The sequence below is a fragment of the Solenopsis invicta genome, chromosome 10, assembly GCF_016802725.1.
Source record: "Solenopsis invicta isolate M01_SB chromosome 10, UNIL_Sinv_3.0, whole genome shotgun sequence".
Lineage (NCBI taxonomy): Eukaryota > Metazoa > Arthropoda > Insecta > Hymenoptera > Formicidae > Solenopsis > Solenopsis invicta.
Window position 1 is genome coordinate 3,816,341 of NC_052673.1, and position 12,219 is coordinate 3,828,559.

The following is a 12,219-nucleotide window of genomic DNA, read 5'->3' on the forward strand; positions in this document are numbered from 1 at the left end:
GTACGTAATTGTTCTACAGTTTGGGGTCGCTGTCGCGACTTTAAGGGTCGAAGAAGGCGAAAAAACGATGAAAATTTATTGATTTCCAAGAGTAAAGTACCCTTTCAAATTGTGTTTTAGCAAAATTGAGAGTTGTTCCAGGTTGTTCTGTTCGTTGTTAGCTGAAATATACAGTTTGGTGTTTACCAGATAATAATTATAGCTATAAACGTAAAAATACAGTTTGAGCGCATTAAACTATTTTTTTATTATATCTCGTGCAATTTTTTGTTTGGGGAATTATTACTTTGGAACAATGTTTAGAACAACTAGAACAACCTGGAACAACCTTTAAAAGTTCGATTTTCGAAAAATGGGGTGCCAGATAAAAAAATCGTTTTTTTCAATTTTTCGCGAAAATTTTCATTTTAAAAATTTGATCTTTTGGAACAATTTAGAACAAGTCTAGAACAATCTGGAACAACTTTTGGAATTTTGAAATTCGAAAAATGGGGTGCTAACTTCACCCACGTAATCAAATCTGTTATCAAATGCGTTGACAAAATAATGCCAAATACAAACCAAATTTGTTTTCAAACGTGCTGACAGAATGACACCAAATACAGATCAAATCTTATGTTTCCGAAACCAACAAAAAAATTTATTTATTTTTTAACAGATTTTATTATTCTTATAGCTTAATCTGTAGCCACTGTTTCACATATAATTTTAATTCACTTATAACAATTACACATTATTTTATAAATTTTTGAAAACGCATGTCGGCGCAGACCGGATTTGAACCTAAGATTTCGGAATAACAACCTAACACGCTAACACTGAGCTAATCGTACACATGTGATATCGTTAATAAAAAGTTATATTTAAAGCAAAGCTGAATTGAACCGAAAGAAACTTGCGCTTTGAATATCGCCCAAACACTATCACTAACCCTATGATTATTTAGCTTTAGATATTTTTAATATAAACTATATAAATAATTAAAATCTTTTCTGTCCAGATCAGTCAAAAAATAACAATTAAAAGTAGTATCGAAGCATAATAAAACACTATTAACGTAAAGAGCACGTTGCAAAAGTCAATTTTGTAATTAATTGTTATAAACAAATTGTTAAAAATGACTGTAGAGGAAAACCGATTGAACTAATCGATTCACCGGGAAAAATTACTAAAGAAACATATATGACTCTTTCTTAATTGTTATAATTATTATAAACATATTAATTGCATAATTATTTTGACAAAAAAATAATGGTCGAATTTTGTAAAGAGAGCATGATGTGCGTAATGTAACATTTTATCCTTTTTTAACTTTTGGTGATCAACAAGGATTATGTTTTGCGCATTATGCGCTTTACGGAATTCAACTAATGTTGCATTCTTGTGTGATAAATGCTAACATTTTCGTAATAACAAGCTTGCTTACTATCTGCCATCAATTTGTCAATCATACAAACAACAGATCTGTATGCTATCAACTTCCAATCTGTTGTGTATTTTTACAAAGGAATAATATGCATTCTTGCGTGAAAATTGCTAACATTTTTGCAATAGCAAACTTGTTTAATATTTGTCGTCAAAACTTTCAACAGATTTCCTTGCTTTTCAACGCCAATTTGTCACATACTCTGCCAACAAGATTGTATATTTGGTACAAATCTGCTAACAATACCGGAAATACCAATGTATGCGGACCATATGCGGACCAAAATCTGTTACCAACCTTTGCAGTTGCAAAAATGGTTATAGGAGTACATGTACATCACTGATAGATCAGATCAATATATATTATCAAAAAGACGAAATATAAATAATTTGCATATTATTTATACAAATATATATAATTAAGTTAATTTTTTACTAATTTTCATAGATATTATTGAAACATTTTTTAAACAAATTTTCAAATCAATAATACTAAAAAATAAGGTAATTGTTCAGAATACCGACTGCACCTCCGATTTTGAAGAAATTAGGCTCATTTGACGCGTTTTTACTCAAAATGAACGAATCTAGCGGAAAAAAGTGTCGCTCTGCCCCGCGAGCCGAGATATCAAGCATTAAAGTTGGCGATTGTACAGGTTAGAATACCTGTCATCTCGGCGTAATGTAGCGAACTGAGCATGTGCTGTGATAGAAATATGCACAATTTGAAATGTTTCTTAATTAATAATCACTGCCATATCTACTACACTTGAATGTATTTGCCACAACACTGTGTTGGATTAAAGAATTTATTAGTTTTTGTGCAATGTAGAGTTTTTATTAAGGCATTAAAGCAATTTATTTTATAAAATTAATTAATTTAATTAATAGACACATCCCTCTTACAAATAGAAATTTTGAAACGAGGTCTACAGATGTACTGCTCCCTCCACATGAGTTGGCGACTTTCCACGCTAAGGGAGGTCCACCCCATTACCACCTACACCCACCCCACCCCCCGCGCGCGCGTATACCAGTATTTTATAATTAACAGGGGGGAGAGGGTAAAATATACATTGCACAATCGAGTGCTGTAAATGTGGCAGTGATGTAATTATTAATAAACATTTCAAATTTTGTACACATTTCTATCAAGGCGCATGCTCTATTCGTTACAATACGCCGAGATGACAGGTATTCTAATCTGTACACTCGCCAACTTTAACATTTAATATCTCGGTTCGCGGGGTAGAGCGACACTTTTTTCTGCCATATTCGTTCATTTTGAATGAAAACGTGTCAAATGAGCCTAATTTCCTTAAAATCGGAGGTGCAGTCCGTATTCTGAACAATTAGCAAAAATGAATAGCTTAGATATTAAATAAATAAACATAATTTTTTAGAGATAAAAAATAAGTAAAAATATTAAAATTACAGATATGTTTTTGGACCGATAATGTAACAACACAATGATAATAAGAAAGCCTTCTTCGGTCGCAGCTAGATCTTAGTGCCTATTTATTTTTCCCAGTAAACATCCGATATCCTATGTATATACATGAAATCTCCATAATATGAAAAAAACATACTGTACATACTGTGTACATACGTAGAATATACATAAATTAACATAAATTTAAGGATATTCGCAAGACATTGTATGGATATACATAAAACGTATATTCAAACGAGACCGCTGCCTGTATATACATAGAAAATACCTCATGTACATTCCATGCATATACAGCAAATGTATATACATACGATATATACTTATGTAGATATATTTATGAATATACATAGGATATCGTATGGCTATACATAGAATGTATATTCAAACGAGATCGCTGCCTGTATATACATAGAAAATACCTCGTGTACATTCCATGCATGTACAGCAAATGTATATACATACGATATATACTTATGTAGATATATTTATGAATATACATAGGATATCGTATGGCTATACATAGAATGTATATTCAAACGAGACCGCTGCCTGTATATACATAGAAAATACCTCGTGTACATTCCATGCATATACAGCAAATGTATATACATACGATATATACTTATGTAGATATATTTATGAATATACATAGGATATCGTATGGCTATACATAGAATGTATATTCAAACGAGATCGCTGCCTCTATATACATAGAAAATACCTCGTGTACATTCCATGCATGTACAGCAAATGTATATACATACGATATACACTAATGTAGATATATTTATCGATGAACATAGGATATAGTATGGATATACATAGGTCGGTATTCATAGTCGATTCTTATTTCAAGATCGTCTTAAGTAACGTCTTAAGATGTTAATACGGCTCTCTGATTGATTGATGACATCTTAAGGTGATACTTAAGACGATCTCAAATATAAGAATCGACTATGAATACCGGCCATAGAGATCACATTTATCGCGCATGCGTGAAAAACATGACTATCCGGGAACATTGAAATCTGGGGGGAGGGATGGAAGTTTCCAATTGTTTACGATAATGGCCTAGTTTACACCGAGCACTTGATACGCGTACTAACTCGTAACTTTCTATTAAATTATCTTACTTTCGACGATGCCTGTATACATGATACATATATTTAATTATTTCGATTCACATTGTATTAGCTTAGTATACTATTCTTTAAATTTATTGCCGTAATTAAGATAATTTAATAGAAAATTACTAGTTAGTACATGTATTAAGTACTCGGTGTAAACTAGGCCAATGCGGAGTAGGCCTTATATTATCGCGACGGCTGATAATCGTCCCTGAATTCGGCCGACGAGTCAAGTTGAAGGGGAAAGCGTTCCAGTGAGGAGTGGCTCGCGAGCCACAAGCCCACACAAGTCTGTGTATCATAAACCTTATGTAATTGCGACTAACTCTCATCAGGCATTAATTGGCAATTCAGAATTCGCGCGTATCTGATCGCATCGCCTTTGGGATGCGCAATCGGTAACTGGTCGTTCGCCGAGGACGCTATCGGTCATTGGCGGATTGGCAACGACGCTATCGCCGATTGGTCGTCTGATATATCGCGTCTAGTGTTGGTTCGCGCCCGGTATTCCTACGCCTTGGAGTGTGAATGCGCGCGCCGACTCGCATGAAGAAGTAATTGAAGAAAAAATGGTCGACCTGTAAGATCCCGCACGTTCTGATCCGTGAGTCAAGTCCAATCCGTTCATCTGTACGTTTGTAGTCAAAATCCCAAAATCTGTAATAGTGTAGTCCTTTTCCGTAAAAAAATAAACTTTATTGTAACTCGGTCAGAGAAAGTCAGTGTTTTCTTTTTCGCCCGTACCGCTATTGCGAAGACACGTGTGGGAGGCGAAACGCCGTGGCCCTGAATCCGCCATATGTAACAGTCTGCCAAGCCTGCAATAGCTCTTTGTGATGAGAGTGCCACATGTTTGATTAAAACAGTACCAAGAAAAATTAAGAAAAATTAATTAAGTGATCCGAGTTCAGTTCAATTATCGAAGTTCTGCTTTAAAAAAGTAAGTAATATGTTTTTTTTTTTACTAAAAGTCAGAGTTATTTATTTCTCTTCTTTTATATTCTAGAATTGTAAGTCAGATATAACCTATAAATTATATATACACGTGAAAATGCGTTGAGATATTCTTAAATCTTCTGTCATGTTTAATCACAATTTCAAATGATGATACTTTCCACAATGTTAACAAATGTACTAATAAAATTTACTTACTATTTTAATATCAAAATACAGGAATACTATCCCCACATATAGCATGGATATTCTAAAGACCGTTCTATGGACGTTCTATGAATATCGTGTGCTATATGGGATTATTTTTAAAGAATTATAACAAAATATTACCGGCTGTCGGGCTACTAACTTCAGCTTTCTTATATTCTCATCTCGGCAAGACCAAATCATTAATTATATTAAAATTTTTTTTATAGAATTGTTTTTAAGTTTCAGTGATAGTAAATTTGCGTTAAATCCTTTGCAAGTAAATTATACATGTTATGACAAGTAAACTTAAGAGAAATAATTAGTTATGGATAATATTAATAAAAAAAGTAAATTTTCTAGACAACTTCGAAACAGATTAAATAAATCTTTAACTATAGTCAATACTCTTAACCTTGACTGTTTAAAGAAAACAACTAATTATTCACAACCTGATACACAACCTGATACACACAATATTTCTAGCAATAATTCTACTTGCAAACCTGATACTATTGAACGTTATTTTGGCAATATTTTTTATAATAATAATAACCATGATATATTTATTAATTCAAGAAATTTGAATTGTGATGAAAATGTTCAGAGTGTCGACGTATCAGATACTAATCATGCTGTAATTGAAAATAAAGAAAATATTTTTTGCTCTAAATTACAAAAATGGGCCATTAACAAAAATGTAACTCACTCAACTCTTAATAGTTTATTACACATTCTACGAGACGAACCTGGTTATAATTATTTACCCAAAGATGCGAGAACACTTTTAAAAACGCCAAATCGTACACATGCAAAAGAACTTGGATCAGGATTATACTATTATTTTGGAATAAATGAAACCTTAAGTAACTTATGTAATAAACAAAATATAGTAATTAAACCCGATCAAGAAATTTTATTAGCGGCGAATATTGATGGTCTACCTATATCCAAAAGTACAAATAGTTCTTTTTGGCCAATATTATGTACTGTCAAATCAGTTGACAAAATTAAAAATAAAGTTTTTATGGTAGCATTGTACCATGGTAGTGTAAAGCCCAATGCTAATGAGTTTTTAACTGACTTTGTAAACGAATGTATAGAATTATCAAGAAATGGGATATATATCAACTTTATAAGATGCAATTTCAAGTTGTCAATACTGATTTGCGATACACCTGCAAAATCATACATTTTAGCTATTAAAGGGCATTCAGGTTATTTTTCATGCACCAAATGTGATATAGAAGGAGACATGACTAATAGAGTACTATGTTTTGTCGATACTGAAAATCTTCATAAAAGAACAGATCATTCATTTCGAAATAAAGTTCAACCTGAACATCACATTGGTACTACTATTTTACTAAAGATTCCGAATTTTAATATTATTGATAATGTTCCTATAGATTATATGCATTGTCTTTTACTTGGCGGTATGAAAAGTTTTTTTTGTAACAAACTGTATGGATGGATTTATGGTAAACCTCCTTATAAATTACGTGCTTGTGACGTTAATAAAATTTCTGAACGTCTTTTAAGATTGAGGAGTCATATTCCGTGTGAGTTTTCTCGAAAAACTCGCTCTATTACTGAATGCAAAAGATATAAAGCAAGTGAATTCCGATTACTCTTGCTTTATACTGGCCCAATAATCTTAAAAGATATTATATCTTCTAAGATGTATAATAATTTTATTGTACTCAGTTTAGCTAGTTCAATATTGATCAGTCAATATTATTCTTGCTATGAAAATTATATTTTATATGCTCACAATCTGTTGAAACATTTTATCATAAATTCGCAAAAACTATATGGGCCAGCGTTTATTTCACATAATATTCATAATTTTGTGCATTTGAGTGATTGTGTTAGATTATTTGGTTCGCTCGATAATTTTAGCGCTTTTATATTTGAAAATTATATGCAATATTTGAAAAACAAAATTAGAAAATCTTCTCACGCATTGGAACAAGTAGTACGTCGAATTGTTGAAGAAAAGAATGTTAGAGAATTTGTTACAGAATCAATTAATGCTCCTATAAAATTCTCTATGGAACACAATAAAGGTCCTTTAATCGAGGGTTGTACTTCACCTCAGTATAAAAAATATGAAACTATCAACTATTGCATACACGTTTCAAAAGTGGCTGATAGATTTATTGAACTTGAGGATAAAACTATTGTTGAAGTAAAAAATTTTTGTTAGCATGAAAACTTAAAAATGTTGTTAGGGTACGAGTACAAAAGACATAAAGACTTTTATACTAAACCATGTTCGTCAGCCTTCTTTGATATACAATATATTCGAAAACTTGACAATTCACTCAAAATGTGGTCTATTACACATATTAATAAAAAATTAGTAGTCCTCATCCACAATAATCAATATGTCTCATTTCCAATGCTGCATCTATAAATCAAAGTGCCAAAGTTGGTTTAATGTTCATTGGTAAAGACTCATGTATGAACGGAAAAAAATGCCACAATTGATAATGACTATTTCAAAATTCAAATTGGATCCAATAAAGCAAAAAAAATCCTTATAGATAAACTTCCAAAATACGAAATTATTTGCTCTTACCAATTTTGACACAAAACGTTGATTTCGGGTCCATCAATGAACTGGTTAATCTAAATTAAGTAATCGAAATCATCGATTTAAATTGTGATTTTAATAAACTGTATTTTGTAAAATTATTGGTTTTAATGAATTGATATTAGTGCAAATATATATTTTAAACAAAAAAATTAACTTTTTAAATTATATACAGTATTAAATTGAAAACTTTATCAAATAACAGGAGAAAAATCACGGAGAAAAATAATTTGTTAGCATAACAGATTTTATCCTGCTGTAGAAAAATGTATTAGTTATTATGTGGACAGCAAAGAGATTAGTTAAATACTAATTGCTATTTGCTACATGTAGTTTGTTAAAATACAAATTATTCTGTTGCAATTTGTATGCATAATAGTTTTGCTTTAATAATAAAAGTATTTGGTAAGAATATATTATTTTACTTTAACAACAAATTAATCTAATTCTAAAGACACTCAGCAAATTTTTTCTATTTTAACAAAACAGATTCTGCTTTGCTAACAAATAATTTGTATAATTAGTTGTGTCGATTAAATTTTATTGCTGCCACTACACATATGCAACAGCAAAGACAATTTTTCTACAATAGCAAAATTACTTTTTTCCGTGATACAATATATTGTCTAATCAAAATATATTTTTTTATCTAATATATCCATTATGTTTTATAACTTTATCTTATAAAATTATCTTTTTTATTAAAGACGTACAATAAGTATAAATTATAACCGTACTAATATCACTTGCAAATGGGTTGGTACGTTGTCAAATTTGAAAATGAAGATGCAGTTGAAGCAGTACCAAAAACTTGGTACTCAAAAGATACAAAAGAGTGCGAGTGGCCTCCTTCACATTGGAATTCAAAGAAAATTAATGATTTTATAAAATTAAGAAAAGCACCACAAGATGACTGGAATCATCATAAAGTTGTTATTTTAGGGAGCTACGGTAAGATGTGTATCCTATAAAATGTTTTTTATTTATATAACTAAATATGAGTATCCTTTTTACTGAAATAAAAATTAATAAATTAAGAGGCTATTTTGTAAGTTAAACAATTTTCAAATAGAGACAGCAATTTTGTAATATCTTGTATATTATACAAGATCATAAAAATCATCAATGTTCTTTTTAGAAGATCTATCTGTTGCTCAACGAAAAGCGAATAAGGCCAAACATACGTCTGATCTTTCATCGCAAAATGAACAATTAAGAAAACAGCGACATCATAAACGAGGAAAGACTAAAAAGAAATTAACAAGACATTTATCTGATATCGAATCTTCTGATTTGTCACGATCTGATTCAGATACTAATATTTATCCCTCTCCAAGCTCCCTTATAACAAATGGTAAACATTTATTTTCCCTAGATATAATATTGTAAGGTTTCTATCTCATAATTAATTTTACTATTTTTCTAGATAATAACTTAGTTCAAAATCTGCCAGTCGAGAGTGTAACTAAATTAACAACTGAATGTGACATTTCTCGAAAAATAGATACAGGTAAATTAACACTTTAATCGTACGTTTAGTATCAAGAGCGGAAAGTGATACTTTACGTGAGCGCTGCAAAGGTGCTCGAGCACAAAAGTAATTTTATATTCGAAGCATAAAGAATAATTTTTTCTACGCTCGTCATCGAAAGTATAGGCTTTTCTGTAAGTTTTTCTCTAAGAGAAAGAGAAGATAAAAATACTCAATTTTGTCTATTCTCTGTGTGAAGTTAGCCATGCTAGTTCCATACGTATTTTTATTTATTTTTTTGTTTTCTAAATCTCATGACAGTGATCGTGTAATATAGTCACAAATGTGGTAATGATCTTTTTATTAGTCAATTATCTACTTCAATTTGCTCGACATGTTCGACGTTACAATGTCATTCTTACGTCATTGTTAAGAGCTTGAAATAAAAAAACGGATAAACTTAATCGTGAAACTCATATGTCACAACCGTTACAAACAAATAAACTTTCTCCATAGTCAATAAATAAAAATAATAGATGAGATAAACAGTTTAAGGATACATTGTTGATTAAAATTGAAAGTGAAGTAATTGAAAATTGTTACGTCGTACACCTGAATTATTAGAAAAGATTTCTTATAATCCAAGATTTTCACGATTAAGTTTATCCGTTTTTTATTTTAAGGTCTTGAAAATGACATAAGAATAACATATTGCAACGTAGAAAGATGTCAAACAAATTATTTTTAAATGGAGTTAAAATAAAAAGAAATAAAAAAATTATTATCACATTTGTAATTAAAAAAAGTTACAATTGTTTATTACTTTAATTATTGCTTTTTGTCATTTATTAGAAAAATTTACTTTCAGCTTTGCAAACGGCAATGACTTTTGTACTCTCTTTGCGGCTAATTTTTTGTGAACAACTGACAGCTATAAAAACCAGTTTTTTATGTTGGCGTAGAAAAATATTATCAACTATTTTCGTTGCTATAATTAAAGATACTACTAATTCAGTTGGTAAATTTTAGGCTTTCAGAAGCAAGTGTTGAAAGAACTGAACGCTATACACTTGAAATTGAACGATGTGATGGAAAGTATGGCCCTTTTATTACAAAATAAAAAAATTCAAGATGAGCCGACGATAACCGTCAATGATATTCCAGATGTCGTACATCTATTTCCAGTAAATGAACAAACATTAGCTGAATTAGAACAGTGGCTTAACGTTGATACTGAAAATAAAAAAAAATTGGTATGATCTTAAATAATTAGGAAGTCGAATATGTACATAATGATAATTGATAGTCATTAATACTTTTGTAACGGTAATTCAAACTATTTTAGATTATGGAATTAAGTCGCGTCGGGGGCTTAAATGTTAAAGAAGTCACGAGAAGAATTATGTACAGAGTCTTCACAAATGAAGTTGGAACAATGTATTCCTGGGAAGGTGCTAAAAAAAAGAAAATCTTCAAAAATCTAGCGATAGCTTCGGTCATTTTGGGTAAATTGTTTTTGTTTTTTCTTTGCATACGCATTTCATCTTAGAAAAAAGCTTCTGCTTCAAATGTGATGCATTATATTCTAAAAGATATGACTATTAATGATTATATAGGTAGATACAATATTTTTTAATACACTTTGTGTTGTATCTCTATTTTGCACTAATTTGTTATATTAGGTGCTGTTCGATTTTGCAAAAGCAGTTCAACCGAGGCAGAAGTAATCAGCTTCATCAAAGCTTGGCTAGTTAGATGCAAAGATCGCATCCGTAATGCCACTAAAAACGTGAACAATATAGCAATCGAAGAGAACAACGAAGAAACAGTGAATGAGACTGATGCACAAGTTTAAACAAAGTATTTATATTATTCTAAAATCTAAGTTTGTTACGATGGTTAAATATTTATTTGAATTTTATGTACACTATCGCTTATAATTCCAGCATATTTCTTATAATACTATTTTTACCAACTTTTCGAGACTTAATAATTTGATAATTTACAAGTATATTGCATTATGTTTGTTTAAAACTGTGAAAAAGCGCTACAAATATTTCATGATTGTTTTCTTTTTTCATATTAATTTGAAACCTTTGAGTAAACAAATACTTGTGAGCGTTAGTGTATACAAGTCTAAAGATCCAAAGTATTAAGACTCCTAAATATTTTTTTTGTTTTAAGTAATAAGTCTTACTTTTGGTAATAAGTAAAGTATAATTTAAAAGTTTATATTTGTTCAAGATATATGTGATAAAAAAATATATGTGATAACAAGAGATTTATATAACTCTCAAAGGTATACAAAATATATACTTTTAATCCCTGTCAAACATGCAATTTTATTTAAAAGAAAAAAGAGATTTAATTTTGACGTTATAAATAGTTTTCTTATTTTTTAATTTTATCATATATACGTCTTTACGAATTAATTTCTTTATTATATGAAACACGTTTTTTATGTTTACAGATAATGAGTCAATTTAGTAGTTCTTCTTAAATTTACTATTCTATATATTTTATGTTTCTTTGGTTTGTAAATATAATTTAAATTTATATTGTTTGAATTATATACTATGTACTAATTGTGAAATTTAAAAGTTTTGTAAAGTATTCAAATAATTATTTTACAAAATAAAACTGGCGTACCTTTATTAAAACACTTCTTTCGTATATTGATGAAAATTTATGCATTAGAGCGCATTAAAGGAATATATATGCATACAGGGTGCGGCAAGAGTACCGGAACCCCGGAATATCTCGAAAAATATAAGTTTTACAGAACTGTATTGTAATTTTCAAGCTTCATAACTCGAAAAATATTGATTAAAAAGATATTTTCTTATAGTGTTTTAAAAAGTTCTCGACACTAGCTATTAGATTCCAGTACTTTTGCCGCACCCTGTATATAAAGCATATACGAGCACTGCACGTTATCAGTGTGTACATACATGTATATATCAAGTATGTATCACTTGTACATATCAAGGAATATTCTTGATTT

General features: G+C 30.1%; 1 protein-coding gene across 2 annotated transcripts; it reads left to right on the top strand.

Annotated features, from left to right (window-relative positions):
- Nucleotides 1-4,113: 4,113 nt before the first annotated feature.
- On the top strand, nucleotides 4,114-11,883 carry LOC105198959. Of its 2 annotated transcripts, XM_039454394.1 has the most exons (8): nucleotides 4,114-4,945; nucleotides 8,452-8,695; nucleotides 8,883-9,098; nucleotides 9,171-9,254; nucleotides 10,245-10,310; nucleotides 10,380-10,468; nucleotides 10,561-10,720; nucleotides 10,898-11,883. In XM_039454394.1, the coding sequence occupies exons 2-8, from the start codon at nucleotides 8,497-8,499 to the stop codon at nucleotides 11,068-11,070; spliced, it is 987 nt and encodes a 328-aa protein (XP_039310328.1). In that variant the 5' UTR covers nucleotides 4,114-4,945; nucleotides 8,452-8,496; the 3' UTR covers nucleotides 11,071-11,883. The 2 variants fall into 2 exon arrangements, with proteins under 2 accessions (XP_039310328.1, XP_039310327.1); XM_039454393.1 differs by having other exon boundaries at nucleotides 10,245-10,468.
- Nucleotides 11,884-12,219: the final 336 nt, after the last annotated feature.

Bases quoted from the DNA above. Each gene is read 5' to 3' on its own strand.
- LOC105198959 (XM_039454393.1), top strand. From the start codon at position 8,497: ATGGGTTGGTACGTTGTCAAATTTGAAAATGAAGATGCAGTTGAAGCA. The intron at 9,099-9,170 runs GTAAACATTTAT...CTATTTTTCTAG, and splicing joins AAGCTCCCTTATAACAAATG to ATAATAACTTAGTTCAAAAT. The intron at 9,255-10,244 runs GTAAATTAACAC...GGTAAATTTTAG, and splicing joins TTCTCGAAAAATAGATACAG to GCTTTCAGAAGCAAGTGTTG.